The following is a 22,754-nucleotide window of genomic DNA, read 5'->3' on the forward strand; positions in this document are numbered from 1 at the left end:
TTAGGCGATTGTTGCTGCCATCTTTCTACAAGTACACAAAGAGTATGTGAAAAGTGTGTACGTGTGTTATTAGGCGATTGTTGCTGCCATCTTTATACTTGCTACCATCTTTCTACAATAAGTACACAAAGAGTATGTGAAGAGTGTGTAAGTGTGTTATTAGGTAATTGTTGTTGCCATCTTTCTACAACATGTACACAAAGAGTATGTGAAGAGTGTGCACGTGTTATTAGGCGATTGTTGCTGCCATCTTTCTACAACATGTACACAGAGTATGTGAAGAGTGTGTATGTGTGTTATTAGGTGATTGTTGCTGCCATCTTTTACAAGCATGTACACAAAAATTATGTGAAGAGTGTGTATGTGTGTTATTAGTTGATTGTTGCTGCCATCGTTCTACAACATGTACACAAAGAGTATGTAAGTGTGTTATTAGGCGAGTGTTGCTGCCATCTTTCTACAAGCATGTACAAAAAAATTATGTGAAGAGTGTATATGTGTGTTATTAGGTGATTGCTGCTGCCATCTTTCTACAACATGTACACAAAGAGTATGTGAAGAATGTGCACGCGTGTTATTAGGCGATTGTTGCTGCCATCTTTCTACAACATGTACACAAAGAGTATGTGAAGAGTGTGTAGGTGTGTTATTAGGCGATTGTTGCTGCCATCTTTCTACAAGCATGTACACAAAATTATGTGAAGAGAGTGTATGTGTGTTATTAGGTAATTGTTGCTGCCATCTTTCTACAACAAGTACACAAAGAGTATGTGAAGAGTGTGTATGTGTGTTATTAGGTGATTGTTGCTGCCATCGTTCTACAAGCATGTACACAAAAATTATGTGAAGACTGTGTACATGTGCTATTAGGCGATTGTTGCTGCCATTTTTCTACAACATGTACACAAAAAGAATGTGAAGAGTGTGCACACGTGTTATTAGGTGATTGTTGCTGCCATCGTCCTACAACCATGTACACTAATAGTATTTGACGAGTGTGTATGTGTGTTATTAGGTGATTGTTACTGCCATCTTTCTACAACCCTGTACATTAATAGGATGTGAAGAGTGTGTACATGCGTTATTAGGTGACTGTTGCTGCCATCTTTCTACAACCATGTACATTAATAGGATGTGAAGAGTGTGTACATGTGTTATTAGGTGATTGTTGCTGCCATCTTTCTACAACCATGTACACTAATAGTATGTGAAGAGTGTGTATGTGTGTTATTAGGTGATTGTTGCTGCCATCTTTCTACAGCCATGTACATTAATAGGATGTGAAGAGTGTGTACATGTGTTATTAGGTGATTGTTGCTGCCATCTTTCTACAACCATGTACACTAATAGTATGTGGAGTGTGTATGTGTGTTATAAGGTGATTGTTGCTGCCATCTTTCTACAACCATGTACACTAATAGTATGTGAAGATTGTGTATGTGTGTTATCAGGTGATTGTTGCTGCCATTTTCTCCAACCATGTGTACAAATAGAATGTGAAGAGTGTGTATGTACGTTATTAGGTGATTGTTGCAGCCATCTTTCTACAACATGTACACAAAGAGTATGTGAAGAGTGTGTAAGTGTGTTATTAGGCGAGTGTTGCTGCCATCTTTCTACAAGCATGTACACACAAATTATGTGAAGAGTGTGTATGTGTGTCATTAGGTGATTGTTGCTGCCATCTTTCTACAACGTGTACACAAAGAGTATGTGAAGTGTGTGTATGTGTGTTATTAGGCGATTGTTGCTGCCATCTTTCTACAACATGTACACAGAGTATGTGAAGAGTGTGTATGTGTGTTATTAGGTGATTGTTGCTGCCATCTTTTACAAGCATGTACACAAAAATTATGTGAAGAGTGTGTATGTGTGTTATTAGTTGATTGTTGCTGCCATCGTTCTACAACATGTACACAAAGAGTATGTAAGTGTGTTATTAGGCGAGTGTTGCTGCCATCTTTCTACAAGCATGTACAAAAAAATTATGTGAAGAGTGTATATGTGTGTTATTAGGTGATTGCTGCTGCCATCTTTCTACAACATGTACACAAAGAGTATGTGAAGAATGTGCACGCGTGTTATTAGGCGATTGTTGCTGCCATCTTTCTACAACATGTACACAAAGAGTATGTGAAGAGTGTGTAGGTGTGTTATTAGGCGATTGTTGCTGCCATCTTTCTACAAGCATGTACACAAAATTATGTGAAGAGAGTGTATGTGTGTTATTAGGTAATTGTTGCTGCCATCTTTCTACAACAAGTACACAAAGAGTATGTGAAGAGTGTGTATGTGTGTTATTAGGTGATTGTTGCTGCCATCGTTCTACAAGCATGTACACAAAAATTATGTGAAGACTGTGTACATGTGCTATTAGGCGATTGTTGCTGCCATTTTTCTACAACATGTACACAAAAAGAATGTGAAGAGTGTGCACACGTGTTATTAGGTGATTGTTGCTGCCATCGTCCTACAACCATGTACACTAATAGTATTTGACGAGTGTGTATGTGTGTTATTAGGTGATTGTTACTGCCATCTTTCTACAACCCTGTACATTAATAGGATGTGAAGAGTGTGTACATGCGTTATTAGGTGACTGTTGCTGCCATCTTTCTACAACCATGTACATTAATAGGATGTGAAGAGTGTGTACATGTGTTATTAGGTGATTGTTGCTGCCATCTTTCTACAACCATGTACACTAATAGTATGTGAAGAGTGTGTATGTGTGTTATTAGGTGATTGTTGCTGCCATCTTTCTACAGCCATGTACATTAATAGGATGTGAAGAGTGTGTACATGTGTTATTAGGTGATTGTTGCTGCCATCTTTCTACAACCATGTACACTAATAGTATGTGGAGTGTGTATGTGTGTTATAAGGTGATTGTTGCTGCCATCTTTCTACAACCATGTACACTAATAGTATGTGAAGATTGTGTATGTGTGTTATCAGGTGATTGTTGCTGCCATTTTCTCCAACCATGTGTACAAATAGCATGTGAAGAGTGTGTATGTACGTTATTAGGTGATTGTTGCAGCCATCTTTCTACAACATGTACACAAAGAGTATGTGAAGAGTGTGTAAGTGTGTTATTAGGCGAGTGTTGCTGCCATCTTTCTACAAGCATGTACACACAAATTATGTGAAGAGTGTGTATGTGTGTCATTAGGTGATTGTTGCTGCCATCTTTCTACAACGTGTACACAAAGAGTATGTGAAGTGTGTGTATGTGTGTTATTAGGCGATTGTTGCTGCCATCTTTCTACAAGCATGTACACAAAAATTATGTGAAGAGAGTGTATGTGTGTTATTAGGTAATTGTTGCTGCCATCTTTCTACAACAAGTACACAAAGAGTATGTGAAGAGTGTGTATGTGTGTTATTAGGTGATTGTTACTGCCATCTTTCTACAAGCATGTACACAAAAATTATGTGAAGACTGTGTACATGTGCTATTAGGCGATTGTTGCTGCCATTTTTCTACAACATGTACACAAAAAGAATGTGAAGAGTGTGCACACGTGTTATTAGGTGATTGTTGCTGCCATCGTCCTACAACCATGTACACTAATAGTATTTGACGAGTGTGTATGTGTGTTATTAGGTGATTGTTACTGCCATCTTTCTACAACCCTGTACATTAATAGGATGTGAAGAGTGTGTACATGCGTTATTAGGTGACTGTTGCTGCCATCTTTCTACAACCATGTACATTAATAGGATGTGAAGAGTGTGTACATGTGTTATTAGGTGATTGTTGCTGCCATCTTTCTACAACCATGTACACTAATAGTATGTGAAGAGTGTGTATGTGTGTTATTAGGTGATTGTTGCTGCCATTTTTCTACAGCCATGTACATTAATAGGATGTGAAGAGTGTGTACATGTGTTATTAGGTGATTGTTGCTGCCATCTTTCTACAACCATGTACACTAATAGTATGTGGAGTGTGTATGTGTGTTATAAGGTGATTGTTGCTGCCATCTTTCTACAACCATGTACACTAATAGTATGTGAAGATTGTGTATGTGTGTTATCAGGTGATTGTTGCTGCCATTTTCTCCAACCATGTGTACAAATAGTATGTGAAGAGTGTGTATGTACGTTATTAGGTGATTGTTGCAGCCATCTTTCTACAACATGTACACAAAGAGTATGTGAAGAGTGTGTAAGTGTGTTATTAGGCGAGTGTTGCTGCCATCTTTCTACAAGCATGTACACACAAATTATGTGAAGAGTGTGTATGTGTGTCATTAGGTGATTGTTGCTGCCATCTTTCTACAACGTGTACACAAAGAGTATGTGAAGTGTGTGTATGTGTGTTATTAGGCGATTGTTGCTGCCATCTTTCTACAAGCATGTACACAAAAATTATGTGAAGAGAGTGTATGTGTGTTATTAGGTAATTGTTGCTGCCATCTTTCTACAACAAGTACACAAAGAGTATGTGAAGAGTGTGTATGTGTGTTATTAGGTGATTGTTACTGCCATCTTTCTACAAGCATGTACACAAAAATTATGTGAAGAGTGTGTAATTGTGTTAGTAGGCGATTGTTGCTGCCATTTTTCTACAACATGTACACAAAGAGTATGTGAAAAGTGTGTATGTGTGTTATTAGGTGATTGTTGCTGCCATCTTTCTACAACCATGTACATTAATAGGATGTGAAGTGTGTGTACATGTGTTATTAAGTGATTGTTGCTGCCATCTTTCTACAACAAGTACACAAAGAGTATGTGAAGAGTGTGTATGTGTGTTATTAGGTGATTGTTGCTGCCATCTTTCTACAAGCATGTACACAAAAATTATGTGAAGAGTGTGTACATGTGTTATTAGGCGATTGATGCTGCCATTTTCCTACAACATGTACACAAAGAGTATGTGAAAAATGTGTATGTGTGTTATTAGGTGATTGTTGCTGCCATCTTTCTACAACATGTACACAAAGAGAATGTAAAGAGTGTGTAAGTGTGTTATAAGGTGAAACAAGTAGAAGATGGACTAATGGACTTTTTATACAAACAAAGTAAGATGAAAAATGCTTTCAAGTTTGATAAAAAGTGGGAATAAAAATTATTTGACTTCAAGTAAATTATTTATCTTCTTATAAGCAAGTTGTACTTCACTGATTAGAACACGACACCATCACAACAATATCAGTGCCTCACCAAGCAGAAATCTCACTAGTGTGTGTGTGGGAGGGAAGAGTGCTATTCCTAATAGCAGAGGGGAGCATCAATATTTCATGTTGACAGATGGAAGAGAAAGGAGGGGTTAGTGTGTGTTTGTGTGTGTGTGTTTTCATGCTGTGCAGAAAGTGGGCCAGCAGTGCGTTTGTCGCTCATGTGCTGCAGTTTGAAACTTCATGTTCTATTCTGATGTGATTCAAGCACACGCACACACACATGCACACACATATTTAGGACAATATGTGTAAGCACAAAACAGAAGCGCTAAAAAAATAAGTGAGATGGTAAAATATTTTGATCTCACATGACAATTACGGTAAGTTTATTGTACTTTGTATTATTTCCTGTCCAGGACTCTTATTTGGTTCCATTTACTGTTTTCCACCCTTTGCCATCACTTCAGTGTTCCTGATTGGCAATCGGGACACACCTGACACTGACTGACAATCAGGACACACCTGTCACTGACTGGCAAAGCAGGACACACCTTACCCTGATTGGCAATCTGGGCACTCCTGTCCCTGATTGGCAATCAGGACACACCTGTCACTGACTGGCATGCAGGGCACACCTGTCACTGACTGGCAATCAGGGCACACCACTCACTGACTGGCAATCAGGACACACCTGTTACTGACTTGCAATCAGGACACACCAGTCACTGACTGGCAATCATAACACACCTGTCACTGACTGGTAATCAGGAAACACCTGTCATTAACTGGCAATCAGGGCACACCTTTCATTGACTGGCAATCAAGGCACACCTGTCATTGACTGGCAATCAGAGAACACCTGTCATTGACTGGCAATCAGGACACACCTGTAGCTGACTGGCAATCAGGACACACCTGTCCCTGACTGGCAATCAGGTCACATCTGTCCCTGACTGGCAATCAGGGCACACCTGTCCGTGACTCGCAATCAGGGCACACCTGTAACTTGTATAGCACTTTCCCAAAGCTGCAATGATACCCAAACATTCACACACTGATGGTGGAATGCAAGGTGCTAATAACCATGGCCCATCAGGAGCAATGTGGGTGACATGTGTGCCACTAGGATGGAAGACGCTGTAATTGAGCCTGGAACCCTCAAGTTGCGAGCACAGCCACTCTATCATCTGAGCCACGCCGCTTTGCATTGAAATGTTTCAGAGCTTCCCTCTGCTTTTTGTGTTCTCTGCTGCTGCACTGTCCGGACCATGTTCATGGGTGTGCACTTTTAATAGTGAAAGTAACATCATGATATTAGTCCCTGGTCCTTTGGAAAGACTCTGAGAGCTTCCTAAAGAACTAAATCTACCCAGGTAGTTTTTGGTGGAAACACACAGAGAACTTTTATGCTGTATGTCTAAAATATAAAAAACAGTCAGTGTGTGTGCGTCACGGTGTAAGTGTGTGTGCGTCACGGTGTAAGTGTGTGTGCGTTATGGTGTAAGTGTGTGTGCGTCACGTAGGGCTGGGCGATATGGCCTTTTTTAATAGCTCCCAGCGTAACCCGAGAAGAAAGCGCGACTCACCCGAAGCCCTCCAGCGAGGTGTCAAACTCCACGAAGGCGGGCGTGTCGGCGGAGCCGTGCAGGCGGATGTCGTGGGGTGTGGTCATGGACACCAGACACTTGACGCGGGTGAGCGGCACTGTGCTGTCCTCAGCCGAGCGCACCAGGCTGCGGCTGATGCGGTACTGCCCGTTGTCCTCAGCCGGCGTGGCGAACACGCTGTCAGCGCCAAAGCCCTCCATGGACGTGGTCATGCTGCCTGCAGGGGCGGGGACATTTACACTTAGACAGACTGTTCATAAGTACAGTGCAACCTCCATTTACAAACATGTACAGTGCAACCTCCATTTACAAACATGTACAGTGCAACCTCCATTTACAAATGTACAGTGCAACTTCCATTTACAAATATGTACAGTGCAACTTCCATTTACAAATATGTACAGTGCAACTTCCATTTACAAATATGTACAGTGCAACTTCCATTTACAAATATGTACAGTGCAACTTCCGTTTACAAACATGTACAGTGCAACCTTTATTTACAAACGTGTACAATGCAACATCCATTTACAAACTTGTTCAGTGCAACCTCCATTTACAAACTTGTTCAGTCCAAACTCCATTTACAAACGTATACAGTGCAACCTCCATTTACAAATGTGTACAGTGCAACCTCCATTTACAAACTTGTCCAGTGCAGCCTCCATTTACAAACTTGTACAGTGCACCCTCCACTTACAAACATGTACAGTGCAACTTCTGTTTACAAACTTGTACAGTGCAACCTCCACTTACAAATATTTACAGTGCAACCTCCATTTACAAACATGTACAGTGCAACTTCTGTTTACAAACATGTACAGTGCAACCTTTATTTACAAACTTGTACAGTGCAACCTCGACTTACAAATATTTACAGTGCAACCTCCGTTTACAAACATGTACAGTGCAACCTCAATTTACAAACGTGTACAGTGCAACCTCCATTTACAAACTTGTTCAGTGCAACCTCCATTTACAAACTTGTACAGTGCAACCTCCATTTACAAACATTTACAGCGCAACCTCCATTCACAAACGAGTACAGTGCGACCTCCGTTTACAAAAATGTACAGTGCAACCTTTATTTACAAATGTGTACAGTGCAACATCCAATTACCAACTTGTTTAGTGCAACCTCCATTTACAAACTTGTACAGGGCAACCTCCATTTACAAACATTTACAGTGCAACCTCCATTTACAAACATGTACAGTGCAACCTCCATTTACAAACATGTACAGTGCAACCTCCATTTACAAACGTACAGTGCAACCTCCATTTACAAATGTGTACAGTGCAACCTCCATTTACAAACATTTACAGTCCAACCTCCATTTACAAACTTTTACACGGTGAGAACCGTGTCTCTGGGGACCAAAATTCTGTCTATTTGGCTCCAGTGCAGCCTCCATTTACAAACTTGTACAGTGCACCCTCCACTTACAAACATGTACAGTGCAACTTCTGTTTACAAACTTGTACAGTGCAACCTCCACTTACAAATATTTACAGTGCAACCTCCATTTACAAACATGTACAGTGCAACTTCTGTTTACAAACATGTACAGTGCAACCTTTATTTACAAACTTGTACAGTGCAACCTCGACTTACAAATATTTACAGTGCAACCTCCGTTTACAAACATGTACAGTGCAACCTCAATTTACAAACGTGTACAGTGCAACCTCCATTTACAAACTTGTTCAGTGCAACCTCCATTTACAAACTTGTACAGTGCAACCTCCATTTACAAACATTTACAGCGCAACCTCCATTCACAAACGAGTACAGTGCGACCTCCGTTTACAAAAATGTACAGTGCAACCTTTATTTACAAATGTGTACAGTGCAACATCCAATTACCAACTTGTTTAGTGCAACCTCCATTTACAAACTTGTACAGGGCAACCTCCATTTACAAACATTTACAGTGCAACCTCCATTTACAAACATGTACAGTGCAACCTCCATTTACAAACATGTACAGTGCAACCTCCATTTACAAACGTACAGTGCAACCTCCATTTACAAATGTGTACAGTGCAACCTCCATTTACAAACATTTACAGTCCAACCTCCATTTACAAACTTTTACACGGTGAGAACCGTGTCTCTGGGGACCAAAATTCTGTCTATTTGGCTCACGCCGGCAGGCAAAAAGTAGGGCGCACTACACGACTAGTCACTTCTCAGCGCTTCAGTGTGCACCTTTTCTGTGTTTTTCACCTTTTGACAAGTTTCCTCCATTTTGCTTACTCGAAACGAATCTCAAAAAGACATCAGACCAGCGTCGAAAAGTTTAAAGTTAAAAAAAAAACAGACACTATTTGAATCAACAAAGTAGCCACAGCAAGTTTTAATTGTGTGTGACCTGACTTTTCCGGAAAAATATGCTAGAGCAGACCTTTTTCACAGCAGAAGAGAAGAGTTACTCTTGTTCAGCGGTGCCTCTTTCAAGAGGGCACACACACACACGGATCCTTTTTAAAAGAAATATGTATTATTGTAGCAATATGGTTGTTAAATTTAAGGATTTTTGTGATTACTGACCGTTTTTGAGGGACTTTAACTTGTGTGCGCATGTGTTGGCAGAGCAGCGCATACAGGACAGTTCAGCTTGTTGTTGTTTCAGCTTGTTAATAAAGAGACAGTGGATTCATCACCTCCTTGATACGTGTATTTGATATACGGTACTTTATAACACTTTGTATTATTTACTGAGGTTGGAACCAATTACTCTTATTGAAATTGTTTCTTATGGAGGAATTTGCTTCACTATACAAACTTTTAATAGTTAGTTAATCAAGGTTCGAAAATTAATTGTAAAGTATGCGACTGAGTCAAAATGTATATTACAGTATTTATAAATCCTCAATGGTTCTGAATTACTTGTATTTATTGTCTCCATTTCTTCTAATGTATTAAACATTTCTATTAAATGTATATATATACAGTATATATATATATATATATATATATATATATATATATATATATATATATATACACACACACACACACACAGGTGCTGGTCATATTATTAGAATATCATAAAAAAGTTGATTTATTTCATTAATTCCATTTAGAAAGTCAAACTTGTAGAATGTATACATTCATTCCAAACAGACTGATACATTTCAAGTGTTTTTCTGCCAAAAGTGAGATGATTATAGCTGACAACCAATGAAAACCCTGAATTCAACATCTCAGAAAATTAGAATATGGTGAAAAGGTCAGATATTGAAGACACCTGGTGCCACACTCTAATTAGCTAACTAACTCAAAACACCTGGAAAAGCCTTTAAATGGTCTCTCGTTTTGATTCTGTATGACACACAAACATGGGGAAGATTGCTGACTTGACAACTGTCCAAAAGATGACCATTGATACTTTAAAGAAGGAGGGCAACACACAAAAGGTAATTGCCAAAGAGGTTGGATGTTCCCTGAGCTCTGTTTCCAAGCACATTAATAGAGAGGCGAAGGGAAGACAAAGATGTGGTAGAAAAAAGTGTACAAGCAAGAGGGATAACCGCGCCCTGGAGAGGATTGTCAAACATAACTGATTCAAAAATGTGGGGGAGATCCACAAAGAGTGGACTGCAGCTGGAGTCAGTGCTTAAAGAACTACCACGCACCGACGTATGCAAGATATGGGCTTCAGCTGTCGCATTCCTTGTGTAAAGCCACTCTTGAATAAGAGACAACGTCAAAAGCGTCTCACCTGGTCTCAAGAAAAAAAGGACTGGACTGCTGCTGAGTGGTCCAAAGTTATGTTTTCAGATGAAAGTAAATTTTGTATCTCCTTTGGAAATTAAGGTCCCAGAGTCTGGAGGAAGCAGGAGAGGCACAGAATCCACGTTGCCTGAAGTCCAGTGTCAAATTTCCACAATCGGTAATGGTCTGGGGTGCCATGTCATCTGCTGGTGTTGGTCCACTGTGTTTCCTGAGGTTTAGGGTCAATGCAGCAGTCTACCAGGAAGTTTTAGAACACTTTATGCTGCCTGCCGCGGACCAATTTTATGGAGGTGAAGATTTCATTTTCCAACATGACTTGGCACCTGCACACAGTGCCAAATCTACCAGTACCTGGTTTAAGGACCATGGTATCCCTGTTCTTGATTGGCCTGCAAACTCACCTGACCTTAACCCCATAGAAAACCTATGGGGTATTGTGAAGCGGAAGATGCGAGATGCCAGACCCAACAATGCTGAAGAGCTGAAGGCCACCATTAAAGCAACCTGGGCTCTCATAACACCTGAGGAGTGCAATAGACTGGTCGACTCCATGCCCCGCCGTATTGCTGCAGCAATTCAGGCAAAAGGAGCTGCAACTAAGTATTGATTGCCGTACATGCTTAAACTTTCCATGTTCATACTTTTCAGTCGGCCCACATTTCCAAAAAATATTTTTTGGTACTAGTCGCAACTAATATTCAAATTTTCTGAGATACTGATTTTGGATTTTCAGTAATTGTCAGTACTAATCATCAAAATTTAAAGAAATAAACATTTCAAATATATCACTATGTGTGTAATGAATTGATATAATATGTAAGTTTCACGTTCTGAATATGATTACTGAAATAAATCAACTTTTTCATGATATTCTAATAATATGAACAGCACCTGTATATATATACAAAAAAAAACTTCTGATTTTTAACTCCTACTTTCTGATCGTTTGTGAGGGCACCAAAGGGACTCGTGTGTGTTGGCAGAGAAGCGCAAACAGGACAGTTTAGCTTGTTGTTGTTGTTGCATGCAAATCAAAAACACACCATGAACCAGATAGAATAAGACCAAGTTGGTTCCGGAATTCGTCCAAAACATGGCGCCATGTCCTTACGCGGGTGGGCTTTTCACCATTCATTGAGGAGATAGTCTGTGATTCGTCAAAAGCCCCTCACGACAGGCCGCCATTTTGGGGACCATCTCTGAAGGCCCTACTCTCTAGACTACTGCCATCTAATGTCTTGGACCTGCAACTGTAATTTGGTACTGAAAACCACAACTCAGATGTACGTTACAATCAAACAGCTGGTGCGTAAAAACTACAATACTCACAGTATTAACACTGTTTAGGGCGCAACAAAAACACACCATGAACTACAGATAGAATATAGCCAAGTTGGTATCAGAGTTGGTCCCAAACATGGCGCCCTGTAGTCACCAACTCTAAAGCCAAACTCCTCTGCCACAAACGTTAAAATATGGCCATCTTTGACTTGCAACTGTAATTGAGAGTCAGAATTGTGATAATAAAACAAGATGTAATTGGACAGCAGTAACTCTATTCATACACTATGGACTGGACTCTCAATATCATGTTAGATCCACTATGGACTGGACTTTCACAACATTATGCTTTATCCCACTCGACGTCCACTGCATCCGGTCTCACCTGGAGAGTGGGGGAGGGGGGGTCTTCTCCAAGTTTTCTCATAGTCATTCACATTGACATCCCATTTGGTTGTGAGTTTAGTTTTTCCTTGCCCTTATGTGGGACCTGAACCGAGGATGTTGTAGCTTGTGCAGTCCTTTGAGACACTTGTGATTTAGGGCTATATAAATAAATATTTATTGATTGATTGCTCTTATTTTAAATGTTGCAATAAAAAAATGAGGTTTTATTCTGAAAACCGCACAGAAAAGTACTGTTAAAGATGAACGGTGCTGGAGTGAGTGCCAGTGTCAGACAGATGTGCTAACGAGCAGTAATGATTAACATGCACTAATGAGGCCTGATAATGACAGCAAACAAATCATTAGCATGTTTGTGTCTTTAAACAACCACTTGACACATGTTGCTGCCGTGTTGCTCTGAAGAATATAGTGAGAGTTCACCCAATTCTATCTTTAGGCAACATGGAGGTGCTGTTGCATGCTTTTAATACAAGCGGTATAGATGATTGTAACGCCTGCTTTCTGCTCTTCCTAAAAAGGTTATTGCACCTTTGCAATTACTTCAAAATTCAGTGGCACGTGTCTTGACCACCAGAAACACCAGAAGGCGGGCTCACATCAGCATCAAGGGTTGGAATGGGGGGTTAAATCACCAACAAATGAATTCCCACTGCTCCCCTCACCTCCCAGGGGGTGAACAAGGGGATGGGTCAAATGCAGAGGACACATTTCGCCACAACTAGTGTGTGTGTGACAATCATTGGTACTTTAACTTTAACATTATACCAGTTTTAAAATCTCTGCATTGGCTCCCTGGGTGTTTCAGGGTAAATGTTTATGTTCTTCTTGTGGTTTATAAATGTTTTTATGGTATTGGGCCTTCTTATCTTTCAGATTTGCTTTTACCCTACGAACCTTCCCGGGCCCTGAAATCCTTCGCCACTCATCTCCTAATTATTCCCAAAGTCAGGACACAAAGTCACTGGATGGCATCTTTCCTCCATTATGACTCCCGTCTATGGAACAGCTTGCCAGACGATCTCAGGGCTGCGGGGAACGTTCATGTTTTTAAGAGCAGGCTTTGGCTTTTACCTGATATTATTTTATTGGAGTCACTTGTATTTTACGTTTTATCTTATTAGTTATGCAAGATTGTATATATAAATATATATATATATATATATAAATATATATATGTATATATATATATATATTTTTCTCTATTAATCTTCATATGTCTTACTTGTAATTTATTCTTTATCTCTACACATGGTTCTTACTATTTTAAAAGTATTATTATTTTTATTTTCCAACGTTCCTCAGATGAGCCATCTGTCTCAGGGGTTATCGGCCATGCTTGTGGGGAAGCTTTAGTGTCAGCGTCCTGGTGGCCATGGTCCGATGACCTCCTGGTGTAGATGTGATAGTTTTTACGGCGTGGCGCAGTACAAGAGTGGCCGTGCGCAACCCGAGGGTCCCTGGTTCAATCCCCACCTAGTACCAACCTTGTCACATCCGTTGTGTCCTGAGCAAGACACTTCACCGTTGCTCCTGATGGGTGCTGGTTAGCGCCTTGCATGGCAGCTCCCTCCATCAGAGTGTGAATGTGTGTGTGAATGGGTAAATGTGGAAGTAGTGTCAAAGCGCTTTGAGTACCTCGAAGGTAGAAAAGCGCTATACAAGTACAACCCATTTATCATTTAACCCATTTATTTACTCACGTCTCCCCTGTACTCAGCCGTGCAATCATTGGTCCATATACAAACCCCGTTTCCATATGAGTTGGGAAATTGTGTTAGATGTAAATATAAACGGAATACAATGATTTGAGAATCCTTTTCAACCCATATTCAGTTGAATGCACTACAAAGACAATATATTTGATGTTCAAACTCATAAACTTTTTTTTTTTTTTGCAAATAACAATTAACTTAGAATTTCATGGCTGCAACATGTGCCAAAGTAGTTGGGAAAGGGCATGTTCACCACTGTGTTACATCACCTTTTCTTTTAACAACTCTCAAACGTTTGGAAACTGATGATAGTAATTGTTGAAGCTTTGAAAGTGGAATTTTTTCTCATTCTTGTTTTATGTAGAGCTTTAGTCGTTCAAAAATCCGGGGTCTGCGCTGTCGTATTTTACGCTTCATAATGCACCACACATTTTCGATGGGAGAAAGGTCTGGACTGCAGGTGGGCCAGGAAAGTACCCGCACTATTTTACTACGAAACCACGCTGTTGTAACACGTGGCTTAGCATTGTCTTGCTGAAATAAGCAGGGGCGTCCATGATAACGTTGCTTGGATGACAACATATGTTGCTCCAAAACCGGTATGGACCATTCAGCATTAATGGTGCCTTCACAGATGTGTAAGTTACCCATGCATTGGGCACTAATGCACCCCAGCTTTTGAACTTTGCGCCTATAACAATCCGGATGGTTATTTTTCTCTTTGTTCCGGAGGACACCACGTCCACAGTTTCCAAATATAATTTGAAATGTAGACTAGTCAGACCACAGAACACTTTTCCACTTTGCATCAGTCCATCTTAAATGAGCTCGGGCCCAGCCAAGCCAGCGGCGTTCCTTGGTGTTGTTGATAAATGGGTTTTGCTTTGCATACCAGAGTTTTAACTTGCACTTACAAATGTACCGACCAACTGTAGTTACTGAAAATGGTTTTATGAAGTGGTCCTGAGCCCATGTGGTGATATCCTTTACACATTGATGTCGGTTTTTGATGCAGTACCGCCTGAGGGATCAAAGGTCCGTAATATCATCACTTATGTGCAGTGATTTTTCCAGATTCTCTGAACCTTTTGATGATTTTACCGACTGTAGATGGTAAAATCCCTAAATTCCTTGCAATAGCTCGTTGAGAAATATTGTTCTAAAACTGTTCGACAATTTGCTTACAAATTGGTGACCCTCACCCCATCCTTGTTTGTGAATTACTTAGCATTTCATGGAAGCTGCTTTTATACCCAATCATGGCACCCACCTGTTCCCAATTAGCCTGCACACCTGTGGGATGTTCCAAATAAGTGTTTGATGAGTATTCCTCAACTTTATCAGTATTTATTGCCACCTTTCCCAACTTCTTTGCCACGTGTTGCTGGCATCAAATTATAAAGTTAATGATTATTTGCACAAAAAAAATGCTTATCAGTTTGAACATCAAACATTTTGTCTTTGTAGCTTATTCAACTGAATATGGGTTGAAAATGATTTGCAAATCATAGTATTCCGTTTATTTTTACATGTAACACAATTTCCCAACTCATATGGAAACGGGGTTTGTAGTTGCATGTGTGTGTATGTTGTGTGTGTGTTTTGGTATGTGTGTGCATGGGTAGGTATGTGATAATGGGGGATATGGGTCACCGGGGAATTATTTTTAACTTTGTGAAGAATTTTGCTTTGCATTTCTTTTGTGTATGAAAGGCGCTTTATAAATAAAGCTTGATTTGACTCGACACATGCGACACTCTGCACTCTGCTTGCCAAAGGAAAGGCTTCGCTACACTCCTCATTTAACTTCTGGCCTTACTTCTCATGTCGCCGTCGTAGCTGAGTGAGCTGGGCTTGTGCATGCGGTACTGCTTCAGCAACTTCTTGTCCCAGGCGCCGCAGTTCAGCGGGTTCCCCAGACGCAGGAACTCCCTGTGGGCAGAGACAAGGCTTACATCCTCGTTTTGGCAATTACACCACAGGACACCTCCTCACTTAACAGTGGTAAATACCCTTGATTAAACACAACACATGCGTGCCACAAACATGCCCAGTAAAATAATGTTGGTGGAATACAACTAATCAGTGCCACAAACAAAAATACGCACAGTAAACAATTTTTCTATGGGACTGCAAAAATGCTTATGACCATAAATATGCTAATGATATGCTAATGAGTCACTCATGTCAGTCGCACAAGAAGTTAACACGTGTGTGTGGTCACATGACAAGAAGTAGACACCTTGACAGGAGTGTGTGTGGTCACATGACAAGAAGTAGACACCTTGACAGGAGTGTGTGTGGTCACATGACAAGAAGTAGACATCGTGACAGCAGTGTGTGTGGTCACATGACAAGAAGTAGACACCTTGACAGGAGTGTGTGTGGTCACATGACAAGAAGTAAACACCTTGACAGGAGTGTGTGTGGTCACAGGACAAGAAGTAGACACCTTGACAGGAGTGTGTGTGGTCAAATGACAAGAAGTAGACACCTTGACAGGAGTGTGTGTGGTCACATGACAAGAAGTAAACACCTTGACAGGAGTGTGTGTGGTCACAGGACAAGAAGTAGACACCTTGACAGGAGTGTGTGTGGTCAAATGACAAGAAGTAGACACCTTGACAGGAGTGTGTGTGGTCACATGACAAGAAGTAGACATCGTGACAGCAGTGTGTGTGGTCACATGACAAGAAGTAGGCACCTTGACAGGAGTGTGTGTGGTCACATGACAAGAAGTAGACACCTTGACAGGAGTGTGTGTGTGGTCACACGACAAGAAGTAGACACCTTGACAGGAGTTTGTGTGGTCACATGACAAAAAGTAGACACCGTGACAGGAGTGTGTGTGGTCACATGACAAGAAGTAGACATCTGGACAGGAGTGTGTGTGGTCCCATGACAAGTAGCCATGTTGACAGGAGTGTGTGTGGTCACATGACAAGAAGTAGACATCTGGACAGGAGTGTGTGTGGTCCCATGACAAGTAGCCATGTTGACAGGAGTGTGTGTGGTCACATGACAAGAAGTAGACATCGTGACAGCAATGTGTGTGGTCACATGACAAGAAGTAGACACCTTGACAGGAGTGTGTGTGGTCAAATGACACGAAGTAGACACTGTGATAGGAGAGTGTGTGGTCACATGACAAGAAGTAGACACCTTGACAGGAGTGTGTGTGGTCAAATGACAAGAAGTAGACACCTTGACAGGAGTGTGTGTGGTCCCATGACAAGAAGTAGACACCTTGAAAGGAGTGTGTGTGTGGTCAAATGACAAGAAGTAGACATCGTGACAGCAGTGTGTGTGGTCACATGACAAGAAGTAGACACCTTGACAGGAGTGTTTGTGGTCAAATGACAAGAAGTAGACAACTTGACAGGAGTGTGTGTGGTCACAGGACAAGAAGTAGACACATTGACAGGAGTGTGTGTGGTCAAATGACAAGAAGTAGACACCTTGACAGGAGTGTGTGTGTGGTCACATGACAAGAAGTAGACATCGTGACAGCAGTGTGTGTGGTCACATGACAAGAAGTAGACATCGTGACAGCAGTGTGTGTGGCCACATGACAAGAAGTAGACACCTTGACAGGAGTGTGTGTGGTCAAATGACAAGAAGTAGACACCTTGACAGGAGTGTGTGTGGTCACAGGACAAGAAGTAAACACCTTGACAGGAGTGTGTGTGGTCAAATGACAAGAAGTAGACACCTTGACAGGAGTGTGTGTGGTCACATGACAAGAAGTAGACATTGTGCAGCAGTGTGTGTGGTCTCATGACAAGAAGTAGACACCTTGACAGGAGTGTGTGTGGTCACATGACAAGAAGTAGACACCTTGACAGGAATGTGTGTAGTCACATGACAAGTGGACATATTGACAGGAGTGTGTGTGGTGTCATGACAAGTAGACATGTTGACAAGAGTGTGTGTGGTCACATGACAAGAAGTAGACACCTTGACAGGAGTGTGTGTGTGTGTCCCAAGAAGTAGACACCGTGACAGGAGTGTGTGTGGTCACATTACAAAAAGTAGACACCGTAGACTTCTTGTCATTCATGACAAGAAGTAGACTCCATGACAGTTGTGGTCAAAAGTTTACATACACATGTAAAGAACATAATGTCATGGCTGTCTTGAGTTTCCAATTATTTCTACAACTCTTATTTTTTTGTGAAAGAGTGATTTGAGCACATACTTGTTGGTCACGAAAAACATTCATGAAGTTTGGTTGTTTAATGAATTTATTATGGGTCTACTGAAAATGTGAGCAAATCTGCTCGGTCAAAAGTTTACATACAGCAACATACATTATCAATTTTGGTGATGTAGAAAAGTTACAATCAAATCAAAGTAGCTTCAAGGCCTCTTAACTTCATGTGAGTGATTTTGATTGATGCCTTCTCTGAGCCCATTCAAATATGGGTCATGTGATGCAGTCATTACACTCGGTTACAAACGCCACAATGGGAAAGCCAAAGGAACTTAGCACAAATCTGAAAAAAACTAACCATTGACTTGAACAAGTCAGGAAAGTCACTTGGAGTCATTTCAAAGCAGCTTAAAGTCCTAAGAGAAACTCTGCAGACAATTGTTGGTAAGTATAAAGTGCATGGCACAGTTTTGTCACTGCCACGATCAGGAAGAAAACGCAAGCTATCACCTGTTGCTGAGAGAAAATGATGATTAAGAGCCAAACAAGAAACACCAAAAAGCAGGTCTGCTATGAACTGGAAGCTGCTGGAACACAGGTGTCAGTGACAGTTAAGTGTGTTTTGCATCAAAATAGACTGAGGCTACCATGCAAGAAGGAAGCTCTTGCCCCTGAAGCCACACCTTAAGGCTCATCTCAAGTTTGCTGCTGATCACATAGACAAAGATAAGACCTGAAAATTCTGTAGTCAGATGAAACAAAAATGGAGCTGCTTGGCCACAATACCCAGCAATATGTTTGAAGGAGAAAAGGTGAGGACTTTAATTTCAGTGGAACACCATTCTTACCGTCAAACATGGTGGTGGTAGTATTATACTCTTGGCCTATTTTGCTGTCAATGGAACTGGTGCTTTAAATGGGACAATGACAAAAGAGGATTACCTCCAAATTCTTCAGGACAAGCTAAAATCATCAGCCTGGAAGTTGGGTCTTGGGCGCAGTTGGGTGTTCCAACAGGACAATGACGCCAAACACATGTCAAAAGTGGTAAAGGAATGGCTAAATCAGGCTAGAATGGCCTTCCCAAAGTCCTGACTTAAATGTGTGGACAATGCTGAAGAAACAAGTCCATGTCAGAAAACCAACACATTTAGCTGATCTGAACCAATTTTGTCAAGAGGAGTGGTTAAAAATTCAAGCAGAAGCATGTGGATGGCTACCAAAAGCACCTAGCCAAGTAAGCAAATATTAACAGTGCTGTATGTATACTTTTGACCCAGCAGATTTGCTCACATTTCAGTAGACCCATAATAAATTCATAAAAGAAGCAAACTTCATGTGACCAACAAGTATGTGCTCCAATCACTCTATCACAAAAAAATAAGAGTTGTAGAAATGATTGGAAACTAAAGACAGCCATGACATTATGTTCTTTACAAGTGTATGTACACTTTTGATCGTGACTGTACATATATATACACATATATATATATATATAAATATTAGAGGTGTCAAAATATGTTTTATTTAAAAAAAAAAAAAAAAAGTTTATATATTTTTTGGTGTCCTGTCAACCACTCAAGACAAATCCTATAGTTCAGGGATGTCAAACTCTTTTTAGATGGGGGCCACATAGAAAAATCTACTCCCACGGCACGATAACTTGAAAATAAAGACAACTTCAGATTGTTTTCTTTGTTTGAAAATAGAACAAGCACATTCTGAAAATGTACAAATCATAATGTTGTTGGGTTTTTTTTTACACTTACATGTTGCGGTTAATCGTATTCTATCTTTATTTGTTGTTATTCATACTTTTTGAATATATTATGTGATAATGTCATCAGTCAACTCATTGCTGTTCATTTTCAATCCATCAAGATGAAAAAATATCAAAATCGAAAACGGGATGTAATTAATGTAGTTTGCTTATTTTCCTCGACTGGTGCACTAACGTGTTTTATTTTTGTTTACATGTGTAGCATCATTTACAAAGATACAAATATTTGCTGTTGTGACATCTAGTGGACACATTTAGAATAACAATTTCTTCCATTGAAAAATGTTGGCTCATTTTTATACTTAGCAAACTCCTCCCGCGGGCCGAACAAAACCTGATCGCGGCCCTGATCCGACCCTTGGGCCTTACGTTTGACACCCCTGCTATGGTTGATACACGTTTAAGTGTTGATACTTCTCCTGTTGTCTTATTTGTATTTGACTTGATCAAATTTTTGGTAGAATTGTCAACATTTGTCACAGCTGTTTATGGAGAATGTCCATCACAGAACTGACACCAATGTTGTAGTATGGATTTTAAAGGCCTACTGAAACCCACTACTACCCACCACGCAGTCTGATAGTTTATATATCAATGATGAAATATTAACATTGCAACACATGCCAATATGGCCTTTTTAGTTTACTAAATTGCAATTTTAAATTTCCCGGGAGTTTCTTCTTGAAAACGTCGCGTAATGATTACGTGTACGCGTGACGTCACCGACTGTTAGGAAATATGAGCGCTGCACACACACACAGCTAAAAGTCGTCTGCTTTAACTGCATACTTACACAGTATTTTGGAAATCTGTTTTGCTGAATCTTTTGCAATTTGTTCAATTAATAATGGAGAAGTCAAAGTAGAAAGATTGAGTTGGGAAGCTTTAGCCTTTAGCCACACAAACACACGGTGATTCCTTGTTTAAAATTCCGGAGGTGAAACTTTACCATGGATAAGAGCGGTCAAGCGAACATGGATCCCGACCAAATGTCAATCGGCAGGTTTCGTTAAGAAAATTCTGGTAAAAAGTCGCTTCTTACCAAAGATCAGCTGAGCTTGCGCCGTCCATAAAGCTTCCGTCGACTTACCTAAGACACTGGCGTCAAGACACCCGTGGACACACACCTCCGACTATCAGGTACTGTTAAACTCACTAAAACACTAGCAACACAATAGAAAGATAAGGGATTTCCCAGAATTATCCTAGTAAATGTGTCTAAAAACATCTGAATCCGTCCCAATGCAATCGCGCTTTTTTTTTTTTTTTTCTAGTCCGTCGCTATCAATATCCTCAAACACAAATCTTTCATCCTCGCTCAGATTAATGGGGAAATTGTCGTTTTCTCGGTCCGAATAGCTCTTAATATTGGAGGCTCCCATTACAAACAATGTGAAGATGTGAGGAGCCATCAACATGTGACGTCATCGTCTGCAAATTCCGGTAGAGACAGGGCTTTTCTCTTAACACCGACAGTTGCGAACTTTATCGTGGATGTTCTCTACTAAATCCTTTCAGCAAAAATATGGCAATATCGCGAAATGATCAAGTATGACATAGAATGGACCTGCTATCCCCGTTTGAATAAGAAAATCTAAATTCAGTAGGCCTTTAAATCCACAAAGCGTGTGAGTGGAATGGTTCCCCACAAGAATGGAAACCAATGGTAAAGACTGCCAGCCCTACTATGAATAATATGAGCTAGGTCATGTGACGTGAGCACCTGAGCGCCATGGGCTGCAGCGCCTGCGACGCCAGCCTCTCAAACATGCGCTGCAGCGGGGGGTGCAGCGGGTGGTCTTCATCGCCCAGCGCCTGACTGCAGCGCTGGAGTAGGCGCTGATGGAGAGAGGCCTCGCAGAGGACCTGCTGGTTCCTCTCGCTGTTCACTAGCAGCTGCAGGATGTTGGCCACCGCCAGCTGCAGGTCCAGGGCGTGCTGAGGAGGGACCAGAGCCACACCGTCAATCCACCTTACCCTCTTCCTGTCTTCCCATGTCCTCACCTCCGGCTGGCTGTCCGAGCAGACCGAGGGTAGCAGGTCTACCATGGCCAGGACGGCCCCCGGGTGGATGACCACCGTCTCACTGGAGGACCAGGAGGGAGCGGCGTGCAGCTTCAGCTCGCTCAGCAGCTTGATGGGGGCCGGAGGGCCCGATGAAGCCTGGTAGCCGTGTCTGCAAGAAGAGCCCAGGTGAGTCCGCCTGAAGGTCTACTGGGCCAACACGTCACACACAGAGGTCCTGGGGCAAGAATGCTGCTGCTGTTCTGTTAGCACAACACTGACGTTTGATAGGCACGCTAAATCCCACTCAGGGTCTGTGGCGGTCTGGAAAGGCTCCAGTCAGCGCATTTGTCTGAGAGTCGCCACAGAGAATTATATGTTCCTATTTTTTCACAGCAGAGGCTGTAATTTGTTGGCTGTCTGGGTAAAGTATAGCATACCAGCTAGCAACCATGAAACATACCAGCTAGCATCTATGTAACATCTCAGCTAGTAATAATGTAGCAGACCAGACAGCAACCATGTAAGATGTCAGCTTGCAACTGTGTAACACCTCAGCTAGCAATGATGTAGCATACCAGCCAGCAACCATGTGGCAACCATGTAACATATTAGCTAGCAAGCATGTAGCAAAATAGTTAGCAACCATGTAACATACCAACTAGCAACCATGAAACATACCAGCTAGCAACCATGTGGCAAAATAGCTATCAAACATGTAACATACCAGCTCGCAACCACGTAGCAAAATAGCTGGCGAACATTTAACATACCAGCTAGCGAACATGTAACATACCAGCTCGCAACCATTTAGTAAAATAGCTAGCGACCATGTAGCAAAAGAGCTAGCAAACATGTAGCAAAATAGCTAGCAACCATGTAAAATACCAGCTAGCATCTATGTAACATGTCAGGTATCAATGATGTAGCATACC

At 41.1% G+C, this 22,754-nt stretch overlaps 1 protein-coding gene across 4 annotated transcripts in view; it reads right to left on the reverse strand.

Annotated features, from left to right (window-relative positions):
- wdfy3 (WD repeat and FYVE domain containing 3) overlaps positions 1 to 22,754 on the reverse strand; it is a 156,954-nt gene that overhangs the window by 65,546 nt on the left and 68,654 nt on the right. For all 4 annotated transcript variants that reach the window (XM_061906059.1, XM_061906061.1, XM_061906060.1 and 1 more), the window contains 4 exons: positions 21,820 to 21,991; positions 21,539 to 21,753; positions 15,702 to 15,814; positions 6,719 to 6,956 (listed from right to left, as the gene is read on the reverse strand). In XM_061906059.1, coding sequence (XP_061762043.1) covers positions 6,719 to 6,956; positions 15,702 to 15,814; positions 21,539 to 21,753; positions 21,820 to 21,991 — 738 coding nt within the window. The remainder of the gene's footprint in view (positions 1 to 6,718; positions 6,957 to 15,701; positions 15,815 to 21,538; positions 21,754 to 21,819; positions 21,992 to 22,754) is intronic.

The sequence above is a fragment of the Nerophis ophidion genome, linkage group LG07 (genome assembly GCF_033978795.1).
Source record: "Nerophis ophidion isolate RoL-2023_Sa linkage group LG07, RoL_Noph_v1.0, whole genome shotgun sequence".
NCBI lineage: Eukaryota > Metazoa > Chordata > Actinopteri > Syngnathiformes > Syngnathidae > Nerophis > Nerophis ophidion.